At 40.6% G+C, this 26,709-nt stretch overlaps 1 protein-coding gene across 4 annotated transcripts; it reads left to right on the top strand.

The window, feature by feature from the left end:
• The first annotated feature begins 5 nt into the window (after positions 1-5).
• rnf157 (ring finger protein 157) lies at positions 6-25,429 on the top strand. 4 transcript variants are annotated; one of them, XM_085416825.1, is made up of 20 exons: positions 6-935; positions 3,301-3,419; positions 9,310-9,398; positions 9,802-9,951; positions 11,350-11,467; positions 11,580-11,646; positions 11,739-11,782; positions 11,939-11,986; positions 12,153-12,224; positions 12,360-12,519; positions 13,180-13,292; positions 13,384-13,616; positions 14,020-14,119; positions 14,261-14,369; positions 16,253-16,467; positions 16,570-16,632; positions 16,739-16,787; positions 20,103-20,213; positions 21,711-21,745; positions 23,499-23,636. In XM_085416825.1, the coding sequence occupies exons 1-19, from the start codon at positions 848-850 to the stop codon at positions 21,743-21,745; spliced, it is 1,983 nt and encodes a 660-aa protein (XP_085272951.1). In that variant the 5' UTR covers positions 6-847; the 3' UTR covers positions 23,499-23,636. The 4 variants fall into 4 exon arrangements, with proteins under 4 accessions (XP_085272951.1, XP_085272950.1, XP_085272952.1 ...); XM_085416824.1 differs by lacking the exon at positions 21,711-21,745 and having other exon boundaries at positions 16,352-16,467; positions 23,499-25,429; XM_085416823.1 differs by lacking the exon at positions 21,711-21,745 and having other exon boundaries at positions 7-935; positions 23,499-25,429.
• The last annotated feature ends 1,280 nt before the right edge of the window (positions 25,430-26,709 follow it).

The raw sequence follows: 26,709 nt of genomic DNA on the forward strand, positions 1-26,709 counted from the left end.
CCGTTATTTCTGCCTTTGTTCCATGAGTTGGGTTAAAACGCCCCTGTTCGCCGTTTGTGAAAAGTTAACGACCTTTTTTCCTTTTAGCATGTAGACTCCACAAACTTGCTATTACCACCGGATCCATGTCAGCTTGATTTACGTGAGCTCTCTGAGCTTTTTTGTCGTACATTATTCAGCTTTCACTCGTTTTCCCGCACAAGTCTTGCAAGTAACACTGTTTTCGGCTCGGCGTGTATCCCACAGCGCCGTCCTCTCTCTGCACTGCAGTCAGCGCTGCTTGCACATTTGGCGTAGGAAGGTCACGTTATAAAGCGGCTCGTCACTAGCGCCTGCTGGAGAGGAGAGAGGGGGACTGCGCAAAAAACCACGGTCTGGATTTGTGCCTGGCTGACGTCATGGGGAGCCACAGAGCTCTCTGACAGGATCCAGCACCGACGAGCACCCGGTAGGGGGGAATACACGATCAACATCCAGTAGGGCCGGGAGACGAGCACATCGCCGTTTTCTTCCACAAACGAGCCCGTAAAGTGAAGCCAGGAGCGGGGATCGCGCTTCGGTAACGACTGCGGCGTACCACGAAAGCGCTTCCCCGCAGTTAAAGGGACTACCACAGCTGTTCTCTGCCTCAAAACACAAGCTTGCACTGTTGGCCAGGGAGGGATAAGCAGCAAGAGAACAACTACTAATCCCCGGAACGGTCACATTCACGGCGGGGCTCGGACCCGACAGTAATGGACAGGGGAGCACGAACTGGATTAAATGATAGGGAGTAAAGAGACGCAGCGTACAAAGCGGACCTGAAGTGTTATGCCCGTTAAGCCGTGCGGTCTTTATTTGACTGGAAATGGGAGCTCTAACAAGCAGACAAAACATAGGCGTGGAAGAAGTGGACATCCCGTCCAATTCGGTGTACCGCTATCCACCGAAATCTGGTAAGTCACCAAACAACAGGTCGGACTGGGTTGGGTGAGTGTTATCTAAAACTCGCTGCAGATGATTTATTCTGGAGGGAAAACATCACCTTCGTATCCCGTGAGTTTACAGGCCTGCAGGGGCATTTCAGCCTTTAACCCGGAGCGGCTACCTGTGGAGACCGGTGTTTTTCACGAGCCACCTTTCCACCCACTTAAAAGTGCGCTTTCCATTTACCCCATATTTATGTGCTAGATGATTTATTCTAATTTATTCTTCATCTTGCAGCATTGTAGTGACATCCATAGAAGGACAGCAACACGCAGCAGCACCCCTATGTTTCTATAACTAACTGTCCTTTGCACGTATTTATGAAAATTCAACTTCAAATTTTTCATGAATAGGAGAAACTGGCAGGCAGAACTGGGTTTGGCTTTTCCTTTGGTGCATCTGGTTGGCATTAGGACTAAATCAGGCTGTGGAAAGGAATAAATCCTGATGGATGGCATTTAAAAGACTAGTCAGATATATTCATTTTGAGAAATAAAACTCACAAATTAGAATATATTTTAAAGTTTAAAGCTTGAATTTTAGCTGTGATGATCTATGCATTTTTAAAACTGTTAATTTACTAACTATAAATCTCAGTTTATTTGTGAATGTCCACCCAGTACTGCCTGTCAATTATGTTTGCATTATTTTATGTTCTTGTGATTTCAACTGTAAAATACAAGTTCAAAATGTCTAAAATCTAAATATGGCTAGTTTACAGTTTTCAATCAAATGAATGACTCATACAAAAAATAATTTGTAATCATAATAAAAGCTGAAGCTGGAAACTTTTACTAAAAGAATAATCAAAATAGTTGCAACATAATTATCAATCAATAATAATTTAATTCCTTCAGCTCTGTGGAGTCTTTTAGTTTTGATCATTTATTTCCTTTTTTTCCCAAGATATTTTTTTCCTGACTAAATATAAATTTAGTCAGACTAAATATAAATGCCATATTATGGGATATATCTGGAAGACCTTTTCTTTACATTTAAAAAAATAAATGAATAAACATTAGTCCGCACAGGTCACTTACGCTCATTCGACCCAGCTAATAAAGTGGCCCTTTCCTTCAGACTGACCTGTGTGTTTTCAGTCTGTCGTGTTTGATATTTTCTGATTGCTGCATTGTGTCCAGCCCCCTCCCCGGATTAACAATAATACCAAACAGGCATTGTGTTAGAAAATGTAATCGTATTGCTGTTCAAATCTGTCAAATGCAACTACATAAATTAAAATAAAATCTCCCACGAAATTAGATCTGCAACACAATCCGGGAATATGAGTTTTCTCACGCTCAGAAACATCAGAGTAATATTTCAGATTCATCCTGACATCGTGTGCTCATTGTGATGAGGATGGAAGGGAAGAAAAGTGGCTGCCATTAGCCCCGCTGTTGCCACAGCAGCTGAGTTAGTCGTAGGCGATATAAATTTGTGATATAACAGCCCCGGTTGTAGCCTGGAGCAGTAGTGGTGGTGATGCTGGCAGGGAGGATAGAGGTGGCTATTGCTGCCAGCGAAACCGATCTGTCAGCCCTAGTTCCTGTCTGTGGGATCTGGTGACAGAGCCTGAGCCCAGGTCGCCTCTCCCACCTGCTGTAAATAAAGTGATGAAGAGAGAGGGAGACAGGCTCATCGCTTAGGCTGTTTTTCCCCTTTATTATGTTAATGGCTTTAAGGTCAAACTATCAAACCCTCATCCTCCTGTATGGTCTTAATAAGTGTGAAAAACCAAGCAGCCAGATTCAGACCAGCAATGCCAGACCAGATGTCCTCCCTGCAGAAACATGACTCGACTGCCCAGCATGTTATTTAGAGACCGCAAACCTCCATTACAGTCTTATGATATTAGCCTAACCTGTTATTAAAAAGCAGAATGTCCATTTAGTCTAGCTGCCATCCCCCTTGAGTCTAGGTAAACAGGTATAGAAGCTACAGCACAATAACAGCCCAGCATTAGTCTTTTAGTCATCAGCTTTTTATTTCACTATTTTCGGTCATTTTGTCTAACCTGCCAGTTTAGGGACAGGATGAGGTAATTTTATCATGCAGTTTGGGATTACTTGGCTCTTACAGCGAGTTATCTGTGAATACTGAGAATGTAGGCTCAGAGATTTATAGGAAGTATAAATGTTTTATGTCGGTGAAGTGCCAGATGGGTAGGACTCGCAAAGTGTCAGTTTGTAGCAGCGTAATTTCGCATGGCTCCTTCAGTTTTCGATGAAAATGATTTCATCAATTTGCATTTTGTATATGTAGTTTTCATGTACATTGAAACGTAATAAACGATCATAAATATGTTCTTATTTCTTCTTTTTCGTTGTGCAGGGAGTTACTTTGCCAGCCATTTCATCATGGGGGGAGAGAAGTTTGACTCCACTCACCCGGAGGGTTACCTGTTTGGGGAGAATACAGACCTTAACTTCCTGGGGACCAGACCAGTAGCGGTAGGTATTTTTACACACTAACAGTAAAATATAATGTCAAAAGCAAAAATTTGGGGTGTTTCTCAGGAAATTTCTTATCACATTTTCATGCTTTTTCCTTTGTACTTCTTTGTTAGTTACACTTTGCTAGTACTGATTTACACCCCCCTTTTGCCTTCAGAATTTCCTTAATTCTTTGTAACACAGATGATTTACTGTTATTTATGCTAAATTCTGACCCTGAAATACTCAGACCAGCTAGTCTGAACTTAACCAACTAACATGCTACTCTCAAAGTCAGGTAAATCACCTTTCTTTCCTATTCTGATGCTCAGTTTGAACTTTAACGGGCTTCCTTGAATAATGTACAATAATTATATGCCTCAGATCACTGCATACTAGCATGTGATTGGCTGTTAGATGTTTGTGTACCCAAAAAAGTGGCTTTTGATACTGTAACAATGGTTGATGTTCATGTTAAACGTGGACAAAACATCAAACATTAACAAAGGCTCCTTTTGTTTTCTATCCGGTTGTTCAGTGATGACGCGACGAATCCTACTTCCGGGTCTAAAGTAGTCTGCGTTTAATATGGCTTTTGTGTTGTTAACATGTTTAATGTTATGTATTTTCTTCTGTTTGATCTCAAAAAGCTCCTAAAACAGTCAGTGATCACTGACCTCCCTCGGCTTTTATTACCGCTAATCATTTATTTAAGCTCAGTTTTTAAAACCTTAGGATGTAACTACAGCCCAGCCCATGCAGCAGTATATGAATGACTAACCTCGTATTGTGGATGGATTATCTCAGTTGTTCTCCTGGCTGAAGTTTGGTCCTTTTACAGCATCCTGCCATGCGATTACATTTGTTTCTGACCACCGAGAACACTCACGTTAACTTTTATCGAGTGGAAAAAAAGTTAGCTTGTTTGTATTATGCTAACACAGCTGTGTCGCTAGCGGTCACGTAGCACATCATTATATACCAGCTAGCCCAACTTCAGTAACCCTACAAACGTCACTGCTGTTTAGTTTTCTGTCTTCATTTATGCTGGAAGTGATAACAGAGCTGTACGTTTGAATTTGTTTCCAAAACCCCGCAGTCAGGACATGCTATATTGTATTTAGATAGAAGCTAGCGAGCTAACTCCCTGCTAACTTCTAACTCCGTTAAATGTCATAAATTCCGTTTTCATGGATGCCTGGATGTTAAACTCAATTGTTACACCTGGTAGAGCAGAACGCTGATCATTTTATTAAAGATGAAAGACTTTAGACAGTTTTTCAACTCTCAATAATGCCATAGTGATCGTTTGATATATGGACCTGCAGCGGAGTTTAGGCCCAGACACGGCTAGTGACGTCAGACTGAACAACCGGATTGATTGATGATACGTTTGGTTTTTCAGCAAGTTTTTACACAATAAAATGTAAAAAAGAAAAAAGAAAAAAAAAAACAAAGAAATGAAAATGAAGGATATTCATTGTTTCCAAGAAGACAATGTTTAAATGTGTCCAGTCTTAAAAATTTGCACATCTGAGAAGCAAAAACATTTTTCTGCATTTGATCGATGGAAAAATTGATTCTTTAACACTTCAGCATCAATGGTATTGCTGTCTTCTTCCTATTAAACAGGAGTTGATAAGTTTCAGCAGGCTTGACTCCTGCAGTGGCAATTACCGGTCTTTCACACTGTCATTGATTGAAATTTATTTTAACGTCTCATCCTGTCAAACTAATTAAAAATGAAATGAGAGTCTGCTGAGTCCGTCTACAGAGACGTTGATAAGTGATGGTCCCTCCGGTGGGTGCGTGCAAACCTAATCATGAACCTGAAGTTCAAACTAATGAGAGCTTCAGATTGCAAAGAGCTCAAACCCGCAGAGGAAAAAGAGAATTTAACACAGTCCAAAAGGCTCGAAGGGGCTAAAATGTTGGAATAAATTGAAGCTGATATGGAACAGAAAGACTGGGCTTCATCTAGCTCTGTGTGCTAATCGCAGTTGCAGTGCTGTTTCTGTCTAGACTGGGGCTAAAATTAGGAGTGCAGTTTTTCTCCCGATTATATGGGTGTTTATAATCCTCCCGTGGGCTCAGAATTCAGCTGGTGATGTTTTGTTTTTTCTGTTCTTGTATGTGTGTCTGAAGCTTTACCAGCATTATATAATGGTTGGTGGTTTCGAAGCAGATGGTGCTGTGGAATCATAAATCCAACCGCAGTTGTTGTGTTGTCAGTCTCCCGCACCACTCGACAAACAGGATAATGGACGTGGCTATATTTAGGGATTTTGTTTTAAGAGTGCCCTGGCTGGACAGCACAAATGCAAAATGGATTTTAGCCACAACACGGGTTGGCAACAATGGTTAGGTGGCCTACTTTGAATCCAGTACCTTTGGGTTGTTGTCAGATTCTTCAGAGGCATTCCTAATTCACAGAGGATGAATCACAAGTTCTTTGGTGATCACTGACTTCCACTCATCAGCTTGATATTTTTAGGATTTTGATAAGTTTTTTCATTTCCATTATTATTCCAGAACATTTAGGCTAAGGCTAGGCTAAGGATTTATAATCCCTAAACCTAATCAAGGAAGTAAAAATAAATAAAAAATTTGTAGAATAATTTGTGATAAAAGGCCGAAAGACCGTGTGAAGTTGAGACACACAACCGATGATGGGTCCCGCTGGTAAAGCTTCTGGCCTGCCTTTCCTCATAGTAGCCATCCCTCAAGACTTTCTCTATTTGAAGCAATGTATTATAAGGGATTGTAACACCTAGTCCTTTTATTGAATCAGGACTTTAGGTATCTGCAGATTTTGTGTCAGGATTGGAATAGTATCATATACAAATATCAGATTGGAACATGAAAGGAGCCTGACGTTCCTGTATTTTCTTTTTTAAAGTTGCCTGGGTCTGTTTCTATGTGTTTGCCCTGAAACAAACTAAGAACCTGTCCAGGGTGCAGCCTGACTCTTGCCCTGTAACAGATAGGATAGGCTGCAGCCGCTCCTTCTTGGCACACTCTCAGTGTAGTAAAAGCATACCTGGAAGGAAAACAACATAGTTAAACATTATCAACATGAACTGGCCTCCCCAGAGGCTGCACCTAAAGGTTTCTGAAGCAGTGTGAGATCATCGGCCAACATCTAAAGACGACCTTTGCATGTCCTCCAAGAAGCCTAGAGAGCTATTCCTGAAGACTACTTAATGAAATTACAACAAAGCTTTCATGATTTTTGCACAGTACTGTATTTGTCTGTATTGTTATAGCCTTTTCCTTTCTCCTCCTCCAAACCTGCGGTTTAAATCCTGTTGTTCTTGATTGCCAATGATCACAGCACAATTTTTTACTTTGGGACTATTTTTCAGCCAAAGCTAGAATGTGTAGAATGGACAGCCAGCAGCACATTCTCTCTAAAAAGTCTTTTACAAATAGATACATTTTGAGTCACATTTACAGCATTTATTTATTTTTTTTAGATATGCAATAATATGATCAATATGTTCTGCCTTGTAAGACACACCAGTCTACTGTTGGATTGGGAAACAGCATCAGTCTGGCAGTCTGCCTCGTAACCACAATACTGTTTCAACTATGCTTGCTGGGTTTAATTTATGACCACAAGTATTTAATTGGCATGTTCCAAATCCACATGTTCACGGTAACTATGAGCAAATTTTCAGGGCAAGTGTGCATGGGTTTTGTCATGCACAACAGCATGAATTCTACACAAATTTTAATTAAAAGATAAAATAAAATAAAACCTCTCTAGGCCTGTCTAGATGACATTAAAGCAATCTTAAATTTAAACATTTTAAATTTTAATGAAACAAAATCCGAGGTGTTCCTGTTTGGACCCAGTCGTCCCTGTGAGTCTTCCTCTGTTGATTTGGGACCCCTGGAAGTTTATTTTAAACCTGTCATTACCGACCTTGGTTTTAAGTTGGACAGTGATTTTAAATTAGAGCAGTGGTGAAGTCCACTTTTTATCACTTAAGGCGATTGGCAAGAGTGAAATGTTTTCTGTTTTACTGCACTGGCTGCCTGTTCATTTTAAAATTCTTATGACTGTTCTTAAACGCTTTCACAGTCTTGCCCTGCCTCAGCGCTCTGATCTTCTTCATCCATACACACCCTGTACGTCTCTCAGGTCAGCTGACCAGCTGCTCCTGAAAGTACTGAGGTCTAGGAGGACACTCAGAGGGGACAGGGCCTTTTCTGCCATTGAATTAAATTGAAATTGAAAGCCTTTATTGTCATTATACACAGTATAATATAATAGAAGTACACAGCACCGGGTGACACAGACAGACAGAGAATGATGACACGGACAATTTGAGCACCGACAATTTTAAGCACAGACATAAGTCCAAGGAGCATCAGAATGAGCACGAATGGTCGGGGTAATTTATGTCAAGTGGTGCAGGGGTCAGTGGAGATATTTCAGTGCAATTACTTTTGTGCAAGTTTGAGTTGCTCCTAAATTATGGAATAACCTGCCCTTGCACGTTAAAACCCATTTTTATTCTTTGACCTTCGGCCCAGCGAAACTGAGTTTTTTCTTGTTTTAGGTTTCTTTTTATTTGCCTTTTTTATATTTATGGTTTTATTTATATCTTATGTATTTTTATGATTTAGTTTAGTTCCAATTTACAGCACCTTGTGTCAGCTATGGTGCTTTATAAATAAAGATGGATGGAAAAAATCTGTTAGAGGTTGAGCATCTCTGGAAAGAATTTGGAAAATGTTAAATTAAATTGATCAAAGAGAAGAGTTTAAGGTTCAGCTGTCCGAGGCTTCGTGTAGGTATTATTTCCTGAGTGGTTAATATGTGGTGCCTGCTATAGAGTTAGTATTAGGAGTCTAGCTTTAGGACAAGCTTTTGCAAAGTGTAACTACCAAATATTAGCATGCTACATGCTAAACTAACATGGTGAACATTGTAAACACTGTAACAGCCTAGTATCAGCTTGTTAGTGGTGTCACTCTGAGCTTTTTTCTACAGTTTCTCAATACCAAAACTGACCTGTGGGTTCTTTGAACAACACTGGCCTTTATTTGAACAGGAGAAACAATCTGTGGGTTTTGATTTTACTCTGGGAGTGTGCGAGGAAGTGCAGAGTGTTGCTCTGATATTTATGATTTTTAATAAGACCTACAGTATTGCCCGTGAGTTCCCGATGAATGGCTCTTTTCAGCATCTGTTACTCGATGTGTGTTTGTTTGTGTGGTTTACAGGCGTGACTCCTGCTGAGCCCAGATGTGTAATAGTGCTGAATACGGTGCCATTCACAGCCACGCAAACACACTTAAACACAGAGGCGTACAGATTTGGGGGTTGTAGTGTCGAGGTATCTGACCACATCCTCCAGAGATCCTTAAACCACCTCGGCTCTCCGCTTACGCAAATTCAGCAACTTTTGGCTTCAGACACGCAACAAAGGAGTGCTGAGCAGTGATCCACAAATAGGGTCAAGTTTCACGCTCATGTGTTAATTTACACCAAGGTTTAACCCATCACAGAAAGTCTTTATATTCTTGTCAATTAGCCATTTGTCTTGTAAGTAGATTCAGTTTTACGCTGGGCTGTTTTACACACAAGTTCAGGAACCTACCGAACACTGTCTGAAGTGTCAGGCCCATCCCTGGAAAGACACAGCAAGGGCAGATTTTTTACTCTTGCTCAGCACTTGTCAGCATCGACGAGATCTGTGCTGACAAACCAAAAACATCTTTGTGTTAAGGTTAAACTGGGAGCAGCCAGGGTCATCATGCAGCCCTAAATTTGCTGTGGTGAAGAGAGGAATGTTGTGCGGTCGAGACGAAAATGAATGGTAGTACTCTTCAGTATCATAACATGTATTTAGCATCTATAATTTGTTTTTTGTTTTCTGTTCCTTTCTGTTTTCAGTTCCCGTATGCAGCCCCTCCACCTCAGGAACCTGTAAAGACGCTACGAAGCCTTATAAACATTCGAAAGGACACACTGCGACTCGTACGGTACGCACATCTGTCCACTGATTACACAGCCTTGGTCTAATTTTATGTCAGCAGATCTGCTTTTAGGGAGCAAGTCATAGCAAAAAATATAAGAGAGAGTGTCATATTATGCGTGTTGATTTCATTTGTTTTAATTTTTTTGCGAGATGAAATCTTTGTTATTTGTAGACATACAAGAGGCCTGGATACACATGAAAGCTTGTGCTGAGTTTAGAGCCAAAGGCAAATAAATACATATATACAAGTTATTTAACCATGATTTACGTTATTGAGATATTTATCGCACTCTATAAAACAGATTTTTTTGCTTTTTGCAAACACACACAAAAAAACTTCATAATCATAGACTAACAAACAAAACTAAAACAATAATTGACATTGTTATTCTCCCTTTTTCATCCAGGTGCAGTGAGGACCTGAAGCTGCCCGGTGACGAAGCAGCGGGGAAGACCAGAGCCTGCTACAATGTCGAGTTCACCTTTGATGCTGACACACAGGTGGCCATCACCATCTACTACCAGGCCATAGAGGAGTTTCACAACGGAGTGCCAGTGTGAGTGAGAGTCATTTTCCTGATGAAGTAACTATATAAGAACCGGTCCATTTATCATTTATTGAACTATAACTGCATATCTGGTGTTAGTCTGCAGAATTTGTTCCAGTTATGTAGAACCAGATGTCTCGTAATCACAGCTGTGTTTCTATTTGTGCTTATTTCTGGCGAAACCGTCTAGAATCGAGAGTCCGTAAACTCTTGAGTTGAGCACAAATTACTCTGGCTTGTGTTTTCATAAAACACTGATCCACATTAAACACAGATTCTTCCTCCGAGTGGCAACAGGTTACTTTCGCCCCACAAAACTACTGCTGCAAAGACAGGATCGACTTCTATGTGTGTGTGTGTGTTTTTTTTCTTTCTGTTTTCTAAACATCCACTTGTGGCCCAAACAGAGCCTGTGGTAGTGTGATTCAGGCCCCACTGGTGGGTGCATAGAGCAACTGCGGTTGTGGTGTAGATGACCAGGGGAAAAATATGAAGAGCTACTGAATTGAATCCGTTTGCTTTGTGTAGGAAAAAAAAGAGTGCTGATGCCGTCTTGCTGATTTTATTTTCGCTAAATCTTCAGCTTGGATCATAAAAATGTGGGAGGCGTGTAGCTCTCACCATAGAGCGAGTGCCCTTGTTTTAATTTCGGATTTGATCACTTTCGCTTTGTGCTTCTTCTCTTTTTTGCCACTGCCAGCAATATCTACTAGCCTACAAGGGAAAACAGAATCACTATGTTCATTTTTGGTTAATATTAACATATGAAGACCAGCTATGGACTCGTGTTTTTACATGAAAGTGAGCCCAGTGACTTCTCTGCAATGCCATGCGGACTTGAAATTAGCGTACACGGAAGTTTGGAGTTTGAGATAAGTTGTGGCTGACAACCAAAGCTAAATATATGTGAATATAGTGTGTATATGCCTATTTATGTGTTGCATATTTAAAAGGCTTTGTTTTTTGTATGCAGAGAGGAAAGTGAACCAGAGTCCAATTCGTTTAAGATGCTTCTGATTCTGAATAAATATTTGAAGAGAAAAAGTGACATTGCTGCATCCTTAAAGAAAAAAGATAAATGTGTAAATTAAAACAGGCTAGTGTGGCAGAGAAAATTGTTATGCCAGCACGGTCTCGCATATCTTAAATGCAGCTCAGTGTTTGCATATCTTGCATAAGAAGCTGTGATTCTATTTCTGTCCAAACAGGACGGAGGACCTATGCACATTTTGCTTTTTCACCACTTTACTCAGAATAAATGACACTTAAATGAGACTCCCCCTCTCCAGCTGCTACATTTAAAAAACAATTACCTATTTTGCTTATAGTCAGCTACAGCAGATAGAAACAGCCATTTCCTGTTACCTTCCTCTTATATCCTGACCTGTATCTATCTGCTTCCTGCAGTTACCTGCCCCAGGACAGCTCACTGCAGTCTGAGACGGTACACTTCAAAAGGGGAGTTTGCCAGCAGTTCTGTCTGCCATCACACACCGTCAACCTCAGCGAGTGGGCCGACGACGAGGTAGGCGGCTTGTACCTGCAGCGCGATCACTGAAACGTGTGTTTACATGAGGTTGTGCTGGAGCATGAAGCCAGTTTGTACAGATGGATATCTGCGGTGTTTCTCTCCTCAGCTGCAGTTTGATATGGACAAGGAAATCTTCCCCATGGTTGTGCAGGCTGTTGTAGACGAGGGAGAAGGTGAGCTAATGTGCTTTGTCACACTGGTGATGTCATATGAATATGCATAAAGATGTACCAACTTGTTTTTTGTTTTATTTTCATCCTTGCAGATCATTTGGGACACTCTCACATACTGCTAGCTACATTTGAAAAGGTAAGAGCCAAAATTATATTTCCAGAAATTTGGATAATTTATTCTTGATTTATCACGATTCATTGTTATGATGTCTTGTCAATATTAAACTCCAAAAACAGGCTAATATTTTACAGATGTATTAATAATACATACAACTGTTGCCTTCTTTGCCAGCACATGGATGGAAGCTACTGTGTGAAGCCTCTGAAGCAGAAACAAGTGGTGAATACATCTGCCTTTCTTCTTTCCCTCCATCTTACGTCCTTTTGTGTAGCAACTTCATTCTTTTGAAAGACAAAGACACACCAAAGCTTTATTTCCTCCTTGAAACTCACGTCTGGCCCGTGAGAGCGGCCGCCTTTATTCATCGCTGTGTTCCTTTTCCCAGGTTGATGGAGTGAGTTACCTACTGCAGGAGATCTATGGGATCGAGAACAAATACAACAGCCAGGAATCAAAGGTAAAAATGGGAAAACATATGAAGCGTTTCAGAGCACTTTAGAAGTGACGTGAAAGTCTACCAAAACAAATCAGTGTCACTGCCTGCTTTCGCAAATCGACTTCTTCCGAGTGTTTTGATGATTTTTGTCTCCAGGTTGCTGACGACGAAATCAGCGACAACAGCGCGGAGTGCGTTGTGTGTTTGTCTGATGTACGAGACACGCTCATCCTGCCATGCAGACACCTGTGTCTCTGCAATGCCTGTGCAGACACCCTGCGCTACCAGGCCAACTGCTGCCCTATCTGCAGACTGCGTAAGTTCAGATATCGAAACACTGATCTTTTGGCACATTTGTTTTACAATCAAATGAAAACAGTGCAGAACGAGTTCATATTTTAGCTGAACAAGATGTATTCTGCACACTGAGGGGGATAAATATCCTATGGTTCCTCACTCAGTTAGTTTTTCATTTATTTAAAGACTACAGGAAATAAAAAAGAAATAAAATCCTTGTTTGATTTCATGTAGAATTAAATATGGGAGGAAGGAAACACGTTTTAAACAATAGCTGCTTCTATTCTAGAGACTATAGGAAACTGCATCAGAAATGTAAAAGAAAAAAGTGTAAAATCTGCATCATAGATTGAACAGATCCACTGCAGGAGAGATTTGGAACCTCTCGTGCTAAAACATTTCTTTTGTAGCTAAAACCAGAATACTTAAAAATATAGTAAATTTTGATACACTTTGACAGGGTTAGTGTTTCCCAAACTGATAAAAGCCAAACAAAAATGAAGACACTTGTTCACAAACAATCTGTAATGTAAAGGTGTCAAATTGGCAATTAAATAATAATTAACTCAGTTCCTCCAAACCCTCTTCATCTTGTTTGTAGCCTTTAAAATCATATTTTTCCTCAATTTTGTTTGTAGATGTATGGATTGTTTGAATTTCTGTCTTCTTTGTCTTTAAGCATTCAGAGCTTTGCTGCAGATTCGAGCAATTAGGAAGAAACTCAGTCCTCTGTCACCTAGCAGCTTTAACCCCGTCATCACTTCCCAGACCTCCGACTCAGAGGAACACTCGGTGAGACAGAACTCACGCAACAGAGAGACAGTGTTGTGATCATTTCCAGTCATCCTGAACTCAGATTCTCACCGCCCTCTTCTCCTCACAGGCATCAGAGCACATCCCCCCTGGTTACGAGGCCGTGTCTCTCTTGGAGGCCTTGAACGGCCCCCTCAACACCACCTCAGTAGCTCCTCCTCCTCTACACTCTGGTCCCAGCCACGTCTCTGGAGCCCTTCCTCCGTATAGCAGCGAGCCTCACCCTGCCCCGGCTCGCTCCCTCTCTCCTCTGGACCACTCCAACTCCGGCCAGGCTCTTAAACTCAAGAAGAGTGGTTCAAAGTGAGCCTGCCTGTGAGGCCAGAGAGAAAACTGGTCAAAGTTGATGTTTGTTTTTTCTGCTTGGATCAGCGAGAAGGGTGGAGCTGGCTGCTTAGGACAGCATGCTTTGATCATAGGAGCATATAAAAAAAAAGTTATGGTTGCCCCGCTCTTTCTTATGAGAAATTATTTTTTTCAGTTCAAGTCTGCTAACTGTAGCTTAATTTGTTGGACCTTGAAGTAGATTTCACAGAGAAAAAGTAAAAGATTTTTCCACACACATTTTTACAAAATTATAATAATAATAATACTTATTATTATTATTATTAGCCTACTCTATTGAATTTCAGTTTCTGCTCCATAATATTTTCAGCCTCCTGGTGTTATTTTCTCTGATGTACATTCACTTTGTCGCTTGTCTTAGGTCACTTTCCCAGAATTCCTCTGTGCTTCCCGAGGAGGACGAGAAGTCTTGCAGTGAATCCGAGGCCTGTCGCCACAAACTCGCTGCGGACCAGCAGGAGGTATGTGTGTGTTAAACATACACAGAGAGAACATGCATTTTCACAGTGTCACATGTCTCCTACGGCTGTGGGAGTTTACACGTTAGTTTACACATCATGTTGTGAACGTCTCTCTTACGGCTTGCTCTTGTTGGTTTACAGTGTGGAGTAACTCCAGACAGCGAGAACCTGACTTTCTCCTCCTCTGGAGCCATCGACCAGTCATCCTGCACCGGCACCCCCCTCTCCTCCACCATTACCTCCCCAGAAGGTATACACTGACACACATGCACACACACACTAAACCTCAAAATACTCCTTTTCCTACCTTTTTATAACACCTCAAGCCTATTTTTGTGTGACTCACACTTGCATAAGCATGATAACATGCATAATGCATGTTATGTAAATTTTGAGTTGCTCTAAAAATTGCAGCAACTGATGTGAATCACTTCTATTTTCTAAAGGCAAAGTGTGGTTTTAAAGGTTTTGTTTTATGCCTCACATTTTATATAGTTGATGCCACTGTAAGTCTTTTCATCATGCATGAAATGTGACTCTGGACTTAATTTTTATTGTGGGCCATAATTTTCCAGTGATAGCAAGTAGGCTTGCTATGATCTATGCCACTGTGAAACGCTGGTATGTGCTCCTATAGAAACCACAAGTCTGATTATATCAACCATGTTTAACAAGAAAAGGTTTTTTTGCATCGCCATGGACAAAAACACACAACCATACTTTGAAACAGCAACGGCTTTTTTTGGTGGAGATCATTTTTACTATACTTAAACCTGCCAACATCAGGTCACTTAAGAGCATAAAATCACCGATTCGATTCAGGAACGAAGCACTGGACCGTACCAGTAAATAGGCTGTACTGTACTACACACATACAACACAAACTACAAAGTATATTGTAAAGTGTTATTATGCAACACTACAATACTGAAAAGGATTACATTTGAGAAGATTGAAAATCATTTGCTATTAAATCTGGGATTTGCAGTGGAGTAGTTCCTTCACTGTTAAATGTAATTACGTACACAGTGTGGTACCTTTGCATCCTTTTTGTTTTCATTTCCCTTCTTTTTTCAATCCAAATCAAGTCTTTTTATGGCCGCGATACACCTTGTAGTTCATTGTTTCGGTGCAGGCTGTCAAATGGATATCAAAATTCAATTCTAAAACCAGAGCTATCAAAAAGTTGGGAGTCAATCTTGTGGGAAAGTGATGATGATGGTGGCCATCACTGTGGCTACACCCATTATGATCATTCTATAGTTTCCCCTTTAAAACTCTGTAATAAGTTTAGTACACCCTCGTACTTCAGATGATTAAAAATATGCATCAACTCTAATGCCAATTAATTTGTGCAACACCCAGCATGTGAGGTAATAGGAAACAAACTAGAGTCCAGCTTAATTTCTTGCACTATTCCTGAATTACATAATACAACATAAGTTGTCCACTTAATAAGAGATTTACTTAAGTGGAAGCACACACATGATGGTCATAATCAAGACGTCAATTACAAAGTAAGTTTGCCATCACAGAAAAAGGCTGTGACGAACTCTTAAACTCACTCTTGTTCTTTCACACCCGAATAAAGGTATAAAAGTCACAAGAATTGTAGTGTTCTCATTTTTAGGGTAACTTGTCCATAGTGTGGTGTTATTGCTATACTCTTTTTTTCTGTTGTAACATTCATGCAGGGTTAATTAAGTCCATCTTGTTCTAAAAGTTGGTTTCAGCTGCTCTACCCAGCCAGGAAACCCATTTTCCTCAAAATGGTGTTCAGTGTCTCAGAAATGTTGCATGAAAGTTAAATACAAGGAGCTCAAGGCAGCTTCAATGAAGGCTTTTAGCATAAATAAATCAGAGGTTTACCACCTCAGCGTTTTGTGTTGGTGCCACTAGATGAAATTTCCTGGGAAATCTACAGAGCGGCCTTTGAGCAAAACCCAGAAAGCAAGGTCTATTATTCCAGCTGGAATGATTTTTGCAAGTCACTATTTACATTTTCTGCCGCTGATAATATTTGCGGACACACGGCCTAGTTTTTTCCAACCTGGCTGCCGAAAAACGAAAACACACAAACATCCGAAACCCCCCAAAGCTGGACCGTGATGTGTGTCTCCGTCTGTCTGCCAGACCCAGTGAGCAGCAGCCTGGCCCAGTCAGTGATGTCCATGGCCTCGTCCCACTCGCAGCACTCCCACATCAGCACTGACACCATGTCCTCCATGTCAGGGTCCTACCTGGCCGGGGCTGAAGGTGAACCCGGGGGGGACGAGGGGGGAGATGTGGACTGCGAGGAGAACCAGGAAGCCTCCATGGAGAACCGAAGACCGTCACAGCAAGACAGGGTGAGCATGGAGGATGAACTAGCTGCACATTCATGTAGTTTTAAATAAATTGTTGTCTCATCGGTACTCAAAGCTTCCCTTTGGTTGTTTTCTTTTTTGTAGGAATTTTCCAAAGAGCCAAAGGAACAAAACTATTCAGTGGCTGTAGAGGATCAGGACTCAGAGGTGACTAACACAGTGATGAGCAGACTGTGATTATTGCTTATTTTATGAATTAAGTTGCCTATTACAACGTTTCATAACGCTCCCCCCCCCTTCCTATTTTCATCAGGGAAATGATGTCACTGAAGAGGACTGCTCATCTCCATCTAATGGGAAAGGTAACTATAGTAACCACCATTCACCTTTCACCCATGGCAACTCATCTCTGTTTGCATTTGTTGTTCTCAAGCTATGAGAAACAAAAAAGTAAATACACCCTTTCATACAAACTACATATTATAGCAAATCTGTTCGTGTCATGGCTGAGTGATACCAACCCTTTCAAAGTAATGGAGTTGTGTGTTAATAGCTGTCCTCTAGATGGGGCAGTCTCTTTCAAAATGCTTGCAATTTTGGCTGCATCTGTATGAGAGTGAATGGCTTCTCATGCAGTGTGTCTGCAAAAGGAATCTGATCTTCTGCACAGTGGTGGCTGAGCTCACAAGACCACAAGAGCCAAAATAAATTACAGATGCTTTGATCAAGCCTTCAAGATGTTACTGTTACTAATTAAATCACTTTTATAGTCAGTATGTGATATTTAAGTCTTATGCTGACATTAACAGCTGTGATGATCTAAAATGTGTTAATCCAAGTGTTAGTTAAGAAAAGGACTCTGAAGGTGTCTCAGTAAGCTTGTAGGATGCAGGCATACTTCTTAGGTATGGATGGAGGTTCCACAATGAAATTAGTCAAGTAAAGCCAACATTATGAAAATCATAACCATTAATTACACAGTCTAAGGAGCTTAGAAAGAAAGCAACTAGGAATGCATTCTTTTGAATGTGTACCATAACCCTATGAATGAACCCTATAAATAAAATGACATTTTATCAGTAATCACCGTACCTCGGTGATGATACTTCCACTTTCCGCAGTGATAAATCCATCAACGGGCTTCAGGGTATTGGTAGCAGCATCTGGGTAAATTACACCTGTATAGTCAAAGACAGTTCAGTTTCTAGATATGAGTTTTAAAAGTTAATGCTGGAAAGGTGTGAGGGTAGGAGTAGGAGTATTAGCCAACTCCACCTCAGTCCTAAGCACCAAACCAGCCCTTTTCTTGTCAGCAGCCACCCAGAGTTGTTACAGAGCTGAATGAAGCAGCACAAACTCAGTTGATTTGCTCTTACTTATTTATTCTGTTCTCCAAAGTGTCCTCATTCTGAATTAAAGGCTGGTCATTTGAAATAAGTATTCTGATCGATCAGAGCATCCTTTCACTAACAGTAAACGAGCCTCTAGAGTCATCCTTTGTTGATCAGATTCAGGTTTTGCTCCACACAGGGCTGCTGACTTGCATCTGCATGGTTTGAATTTCTCTGAATGTTTGTGTAGTCGCTGTTGGCGTTAGTGTACAATCTATGTGTTTTTACACTCTAAGCCTTGCTGCCTGCACCTGCTTTTATAGCTTCTGTATCATGAAACATGCTCCACCTGCACTGCTCCTGGATGCCGTTTATGTGTCTGCAAGTGTGTGAAGTGCGTGTGTGTATGTATGTATGTATGTATGAGAGAGAGAAGGCAAGCGCGGTGGAGTGCTAAAGAAAGTGTTGTGGTGTGCACCGTGTGGGCGTCCATTACCAGTAAGGCTTGAAGCGAAAATAACAAGGTCACCTTTAATTAGACAACGGTTTGAAACGTGTATATGTAAATTACTTGTGTGTGCGCGTGGGTGTGTGTGTTGTGATACCTCGGGCCAGACTGAAACAACCTCTGCGAGTTACTGAATGACCTTTCAGTTTTTTAGGAGACGAGCGGACCTGTGCTGCCTGACAGACTGTGAATGAGCACACGCGCTGTAGGATGTATGTTTGCACGCACACTTGTGTGCATCTGCACCAGCGCTGCCAGACGGCTTCTGAATGTGCCCTGTCTGTGTCTCTGTGCTGAGCTGCCAATCATTCACTCATCACTTCCTTATTAGCACACACACTCTGCACACGAGCAGGCTTGCTGCAGGCATGAGGCACTCACACATATGATACATCTCAGTATTTATTATCTGGCCATGCTGGAAAAGGAAGAAAATCATATTCCATACAGGTCACGTTTATTTCTTTTTAATTTATTTTTCATCTCATTTATCTGTGCTTCATGAATAAGGTAAAACACCAAAACCTCAAGTTCATTTGCTTCATATTAACTTACGATATATATATATATATATATATATATATATATATATATATATATATATATATATATATATATATATATATATATATATATATATATATATATATATATATATATATATACACACACACACACATACAAAGACATTTGTATGAGAAAGACCTAAATTCCACAGAAGAACAAAATGTTGGACAGGCAAAGCTAAAGAAAAAAAAGCAGCAAAATGTGATTTTTACTCTACGTGCTGTCATCATCACCACAGCAAATCAAATCACTTTTATTGTCACATCACATGTGCAGGTACATTGGTACAGTACATGTGAGTGAAATTCTTGTGTGCGAGCTTCACAAGCAACAGAGTTGTGCAAAATACAATAACATAAACAAGCAAAATACAAGAATGGCTAAATCTGAAACTAATAAATATATGTACAATATATAATAGTATATGCGTATAGTATATGCATATGTATAGTATATGCACAGCAGCATAGTCTACTGTGAGTGCATGTGGAAGTCAAATACAATGCAGTCTATGAATGAGCGCAAGAGATAGAACTGAATATATCATCAAATTAAATGCACTACCATTTAATGTAAACCATGACTGATCAAAAGAGCATAAAAAATCAAACCGTTCTTCCTGTAAAAATATGGAAAGATTTTTACATATAAATATGGAAAAATTGTGTATGTTTCTGTTCTGCCTTGTGTGCTGTTTGTTTGTATATGTGTCTTTCTTGCTGCTGTTACACCCAAATTTCCCCTTGTGGGACAAATAAAGGATTATTCTATTCTGTTGATTCCTGTTGGAATAGTGAATTTGACAGCCACAATGATCCGTGACAGGTCAGAATGGCAGCGTTTTGACAGTCCTGACACTGCAGTCCTGCACACTAAGCCTTGCAAGTGTCCAAACTTCTTTGTTTTATCATAGTTCCTTCACTTGTCACATTTTTTTCAGCAGAACATACTCACCTTTGCTCCATTTTTTTCCATCCAGTCACTGGATTATGATTTGACATATGCATTAAGCTGAAGGCCAAATAAAGAAAAAAAGTGAACATCTTCACAAGCTTTCTTGAAACTTGATCCTAGAGACTCATATTGATCAAATGTGCAAATATTTGATCAATTATTATTCTGTTATTGCCATTCTAGCATGGCCACCTCTGACACCCTCCCCCCTCTTCCTCTTTCTCTCACCCTCCTGCCTGTCCCACCTTCTCCTCCTCCTCCTCCACCCCACATGCTGTGCCTGGCTGCTCTTGTTTGACCTTTGCCCTCGCTTGCAGGTGGGCGGAGCAGGTGTCCAGAGTTGGCCAATAACAATCAGGGCGTCGCCCTCTGTGACACGCCCTCTTTGGGGTTGGATAATGAGCAGGCTCCCAACAGCCGTTTCGCGGGTGAGTGGCAACCTCCCGAACATGGACCAATGAGAGCTGAAGACTGAGAGTGTAGGGACGGGGGATGAAGAGAGATACAGGAGGAAAGAAAACGTGAGGAGAGTTATCTGCAGAGGACTAAAGGATTTCTGATGCATTAGCTTGCTATGCTAACGTGCTAATGTGAGTGGAAGCTAGGGAGAGCAGCAGTTAGGTTTTTAAACGCTGTTTTTAGATGAGGATTTGTAGCATTTTTGCCCAGCATGAAGACTAGGAGCCTTCCTTCTCTTCATCCTTACCCTTTGATGTTGTGGTGCTTCATTGCTTTTTTTTTATTTTTATTTCTCCAGTAGCGGTTAGCTGTCCACTCTCTCCCTCCTCCTCCCCTTTAGCTGAAGCCCCGTGTGCCTGAGCGCGCGCGTGTGTTTGTGTAGCCGTGTTTGAGTGAATCTTATGTGTGACTGACGGGTGATTTCTGCATTTGCTTTCATGAGAGAGTGTGAGAGAGAAACAATCTGGCCCTTCCCAAAAGTTGAAGTTCATGTTCAGTGTCTGCCAGCTCCGAGCCGCTTTGCCAAACATCTGCGACTCATTTTCACACCCTCCATCTTCCCTCCTGTCCTTCCCCGGCCCTCCCGTCTGCTTCGCCACACGGGGTGAGTTACTGTGATGAGAGCTAAAGGTGTCGATTTTGTTCTTGACGGCCAGCGTTTGTAAATCGCAGTCAGTTATTTTCTGGACTCCTGGTTGAATTTGATTCCATTTCTACTTTGTTTCACACCTTATCTTTACACTGTTTCAGCAAAAAAAATTGCCTATAAAACTTCCCTTTCTTTGTCATTTCAACAATTTTAAAGCTGCCAATTTAACACAGATCTCTTTAAAAAGCCATCACAACCTTTGGTGTGGTATGAAAAATATTATTAAATGGCTGAAAGATAAAGTCAAAAGTCAAAGTCAGCTTTATTGTCAATTCTGCCACATGTACAGGACATACAGAGAATAGAAACTGTAAGGATAAGGATAAGGATATTGTTTAATTATTTATACAAATACAAATGTGACATGTAAAAGAAACTCCATATAAAACATTTAAGGAATTCTCTCAGTTTATTTTTACTAGATATTCAAATACAAGAGTTCACCATTCAGTAAATAGACAAACTCTGGAGTATTAGTTTACCTCGTCAGCATATATCATTTTGTGTTCAAACTTTCTTCACAGCCTCTAGCTCTCCATCATTCTCGTAGCTTTTGACCTCGTCCCCTCTCCAAACCCCGAGACTCCCTTCATTCCCATGAACCCACTCGACCCTGTTTGCGTTTTACGGTGAATGTCGTGACATGTTTTCTATTCCTGTGTTGTAAAGGTGTTTTGTTATCTCTCTGTTTCTCTCCTTTTTACTTCCCATCATTCTTCACATCCTCTGCTGTCTTTTCCTGGACATTTTTCCTTCCCGCCCCTTTCTTCTTCTCTTCTGTCTTTTTTCCTTCTTTCGCTTTCTTTCGGATGGACAGATGAGGAGTCGTGCCCAGTGCACATTGAGGACTAGGTATGGAGATGTGGTTAGATGGTCGATCAGACTTTAAAATCTCAATTTGGGGGTTTGTAATTTATAAACTGTAGCAGTTGTTTTTCTTTTGTTCTTATTTTACCTTTTGATTTCTCATTCAGCCTCATCATTAAATTGTATTTCGCAATCTAATTAGGTCATCGAGTACTAAATCGATGAAAGTAAGAAGCGTTTTTTTTTTTATTTTAAAAAGAAAATGCAAGTCTACAATTTATAATTTCTTCAGGCTTGCAAAAGGTACAACTGTTTAGGAAATGTGGATCCACCGAATTGTGTTTCTGTTTATTATTCAGGTTTTCGCTGGTGACATGAAAAGTATGAATTATTTTCTATCTTTGTGTCTGTGGCTTTATTTTTAAATAGGGAATAGCACAACATGCGTCACTGAGATCTACTGAGCATTGATTTATTATTGTTTATCTAAAAATAGAATACAGTTTTTAATATTTGAATGTTTTGGATAAATTTGATTTGAAAAGAAGAGAGTATGATGTCTTTGTACACACCTCAGCTATCTCTGTTCTTTTTTTTATAATGGGTAATCAACTTAATGGTTATCGCTTGTTATTGCAATAAACTGTAATGTAATGAAAAAGTATTCTTAGGACGTTTATCACTTTGATCTTGGTCTAAAATATATGATAGCCACCCCCCATTTCTATGTCTTTAAAAACACTTTGGCAATAGTTCTCCAGTCTTTCTCTAAATCTTTCAATTTTTCTTATTTGGACGTCAGCTGTTTTTACTCACTTTCTGTCTAGTCCTTGTACCTGTCATTGTATAGGGCTGCATTTCAGCCAATGGGGCGATCGTGGCTCAAAAGTTGGGAGGTCGCCTTGTAATCGGAAGGTTGCCGGTTCGAGCCCCGGCTCGGACAGTCTCGGTCATTGTGTCCTTGGGCAAGACACTTGACCCGTTGCCTACTGGTGGTGGTCAGAGGGCCCGGTGGCGCCAGTGTCCGGCAGCCTCGCCTCTGTCAGTGCGCCCCAGGGTGGCTGTGGCTACAATGTAGCTTGCCATCACCAGTGTGTGAATGTGTGTGTGAATGGATGTGTAAAGCGCTTTGGGGTCCTTAGGGACTAGTAAAGCGCTATACAAATACAGGCCATTTTACCATTAGTAGTGTTGGGGAACTTGTTAAAATTGATGGAATTATGAATGCAGAAAAGTACCACCTGAAAGGCATCAAAGGCACTATCTTAATTTTTAAGCACGGCAAAGATAACACAAACAACCTGCCAATGCAGGAAAAGCATACCTGGATAGAAAAACACAATAATACACTATCAGTCATGATTTGGCTTCCAGAAGTTGGATCAACATTGTTACGCTAAAACAAAAGACAGCCAACATCCAAAGAAGGGCTTTGACTGTCTTTTAGGAAGCCTGGAGAACTATTGTTGAAGACATACAAGAAAGCTGACTAAGAGAATTTAGTTCTGTGTTGAATAATACAGGTGATCATATGAAATATTAATTTCCAAGCTCATTAGAACTGCACAGACTCTGTTTTTGCTTTCTACATATATTTGCACATTTCAATGAATTGCTGCACCCATTTCCCATTTTTCTAGCAAAACATAAAGAAATGTGGGACAGTCCAAGACTTTTGCACGGTACCTTGGGTTTATTGAGTTCTGCAAATAAAGTTTAACTGAAAAATTACAGTTTGTCTGTGAGTTACCTGGAAAAACTGATTCAAATCATCTTCTCGTTCTCTTCTCTCATTCAGACCTGTTGTACCTTGGGGGCTACAGGCCTGTTTTGGAGCCTCTCCCCCACCACAACTCCACCAGCAACATGAACCTGGAGGAGCAGGGGGCAGAGAGCAGGGTCCAGAGTCCCAAACATCCCTGCCGTGGACCACTCATTGTGTAACACACACGAACACACACCAATCTAAACTTACTCATCCAGTCAGCTCTTCTTAATCCTGCCACAGTGCTGCAGCGCTGGATACTGTCCTCACTGAACATCTTTCTCAAAATTTCCTGGATGATTCTGGATTGGAGTCAGGAGGAAAGAGGAATCACACCTCTCCATTGTCTGTGCGTTTTTTTTGTTTTTTTTCCCTCACAGGAGTTTCCTTGTTTTCTTGTCTGTGATTTAACTTGTTGTGGGAATGATTAGCCTACTGCTACGTTATTATTTATTACCTGTAGGTTTAATGAGAGCTGTGTATTGTGACACTATCATTAGAAAAAATATATGCTGCTCCTCTTCTTTTTTCCCTTTCTTCCTATTACCAGCTAAACAGTCAGGGGCTACTGTGATCGGCAATCGGATTTATTACTAGCGTATTTCTCCTTCTCTGTTGTAAACTGTATGCCTGACGAGTGGTCGGACGCTTTGACGCTAAAAGTCAGCTGACACCGGACTACCTTACCTTACTGAGCTAGAAAGTGCTGACCCCTCTCCTCTCATCAGGGAGCTCCTGTCTCGACTTCGCATGCAACTTTCCAAGTTTTCCTCTCATTTCCACCATGATTTTGAAACACAACGACCTGTGCTGAATGTCAATTCAAAAGTGCAGAAGTGATCGGACTCGTATGGCGGTCGATGAGCCAAGTTACAGTGGCCAAAATGAACAGAGATCAACTGGAGGAAGGAAAAAAAAAAGATGCCACACAGAATGTAGGACGATAATCTCTTAGAAGGGGAATGTACGGGACATCTGAAATGTCCCCTGACTGGAATCAAACACAAACTTTGACTCACACTCAAACACACCACTGGCACCGTCTCCATCTACAGCTCCATCTTAGCATGTCAGTATTATTGTAGTGCAACTTGAAATCAACAAATACCACCGAGCAATAAAGACACTGCATCTCATCCTTTTTTTCCTGCACTAGGATGCTTGTTCGCAGTTCAAACAGTGAAAAAAAACTGTTTGCGCTGCTGGGTCATATTCAGACGTTTCATTGTGTTACTGCTTTTTAAAAAAAAAAAAAAAAATTTCAGCGTTGCCATTGTAAATGGATTTCTTGTGAGACAAGCATCAATACAGTGAAAGACTTGGCCCACGCTGCTGTCTTGCATCTTGCTCATCTTCATGCTTCCCGGTTTGTACCATTCCCTCGAGCCTGTTTCTTCCTGTTTGTGACGCTTTTAGTTCGTGAGATATACTTTAATGTATGTCACCTGTTGTTGACCTTTTTGTGTTTTATTTTGTTGCAGAACACTGTTGTTTATTAGAATGTGGATGAAAATATGTGAAAAATTTGTAAAGGTTTACACACGAATAACTGAAAAGGGACAATATCAACATTTAATGCACTATTAGCTGATTCCTAGACGACACACTTTGCGGTGCATGAGGCGACAGAGTAAGCATGTTAGTCTAGGTCAGCCTGCACCCTACTGTAGACTTGATGATGGATCACTGCACATGCATAAAGACGTAACGTATCCTTCTGCAGTGTTAAATATCAGTTTCTGGAACCCTATTCTGTTGGCCGTTAAGGTCAAGACTACTGCACTACTATAACCAAGCTGCGAACAGTCACATGATCACAGTCCGAATGTGTTAATGAAGCTGTATTACGGCACCAGTCACAGTATGATATCAAAGGGATGGGTCCCAAATCTGCAAGACCCACTTTTCTAGAGTGAAAATGTCAATGAAGACTTTGAACAGACAATAAAGTTTTTGCAACTAAACAGACATTTGAGGGATTTTCTGTTGAGTTCAAATGGAAGGATTCATTAATCAGTGCTAGGTTGTGTTTTGGTTTATGTCTCTGAGCATGAACTGCTTCTCTGAGGAGTTTCCTAACATGGTCACTGTGAGTGAAAATCGCTCGACGCACTTATTTTACAGTCATTTTTCAGACTTTGGTATGCTTTATTTTCCCAGAAGAAAGTTCAAACTCACTAGTAGAAAATTCTTACAGCTAAATTGGAACCATTCCCACACAACAAAATTGACCTTTCCATCCATCTATTCTCTTCCTTTTATCCTTATCTGTGTTGCCCCAAATGATCTTTTCTGCTTACAAATATATACATGTGAGCGTATTTGTGTACTTCCCAAAAGATGTCACCAATCAGCATAACAGTAGCCAAATGTGGCATCCCTATCAGTCCCTGTCCTAAAAAAAGAAAATGAAGTAATAATCCAAAAACAGAAAAAAGAAGAAGAATATGGTTTCATCTTTTTACTTATAACTACACAACTCAGCAGATTTTTCTGTATCTGTCAGCTAACTTGTTTCCATCACTCCAAACTAAAACCAATCTTGTATTGCCAATGATCCGCCTGGTGAATAGTCCTCATTCTGTGATATGGTTTTGGTCGTCCTCCGTATGACTCACACAAGGCTATATAGGGAATTCCAGGAGCTGCTAAAAATTCTTGACAAACCCTCCTTTTCACTAGGGTATGGCATGTAGTTTGAGCTGGAGAAGATTTAGACAGTCCTAGCACAGTGTCCTGTTGTAATCCAGACACATTACAGTACAGTGTTTCTCTGTGACTGTGACTCTGTGTGTCTATAGCAACACAACTGAAAAATGCCAAAATAGCTTTAAACATGACTCTGGTCCTCTCATGGAAATAGTCTCAGTATCTATAACTACAGTTATTTGAATAGTTTCCAGATTTGTGAACAATACTCACACACAACAATAAATTGATACACTTTAGAAGTGAAAAGTAGTCAGTCACCTGTCAGATATATCTTTATCTTTCAGAAGTTCAAGAGCCATTCTCGACTATATACTGCACTATATAAGATAGATATGTGACGTAACCTGCTTATTTGTGGGCTACTGTTCTGAAGCCTCTAGGGTCTGACATTTTGCCCTTTGCTCTCTTGGTGTTTTGAAAACAGATGTGACCATATTTAAAAGAGAGGATTGAGCTAAACAGTTAATACTAGTAGTTAGTACTAGTATGCTGGAGGTTAAAGGTAGTTTCTATAAAAATGATTGCTAAAAGT

The sequence above is a fragment of the Rhamphochromis longiceps genome, linkage group LG8 (assembly GCF_057381845.1).
Source record: "Rhamphochromis longiceps isolate RC_006_pf linkage group LG8, R_longiceps_female_GT1.1, whole genome shotgun sequence".
NCBI classification, from domain to species: domain Eukaryota; kingdom Metazoa; phylum Chordata; class Actinopteri; order Cichliformes; family Cichlidae; genus Rhamphochromis; species Rhamphochromis longiceps.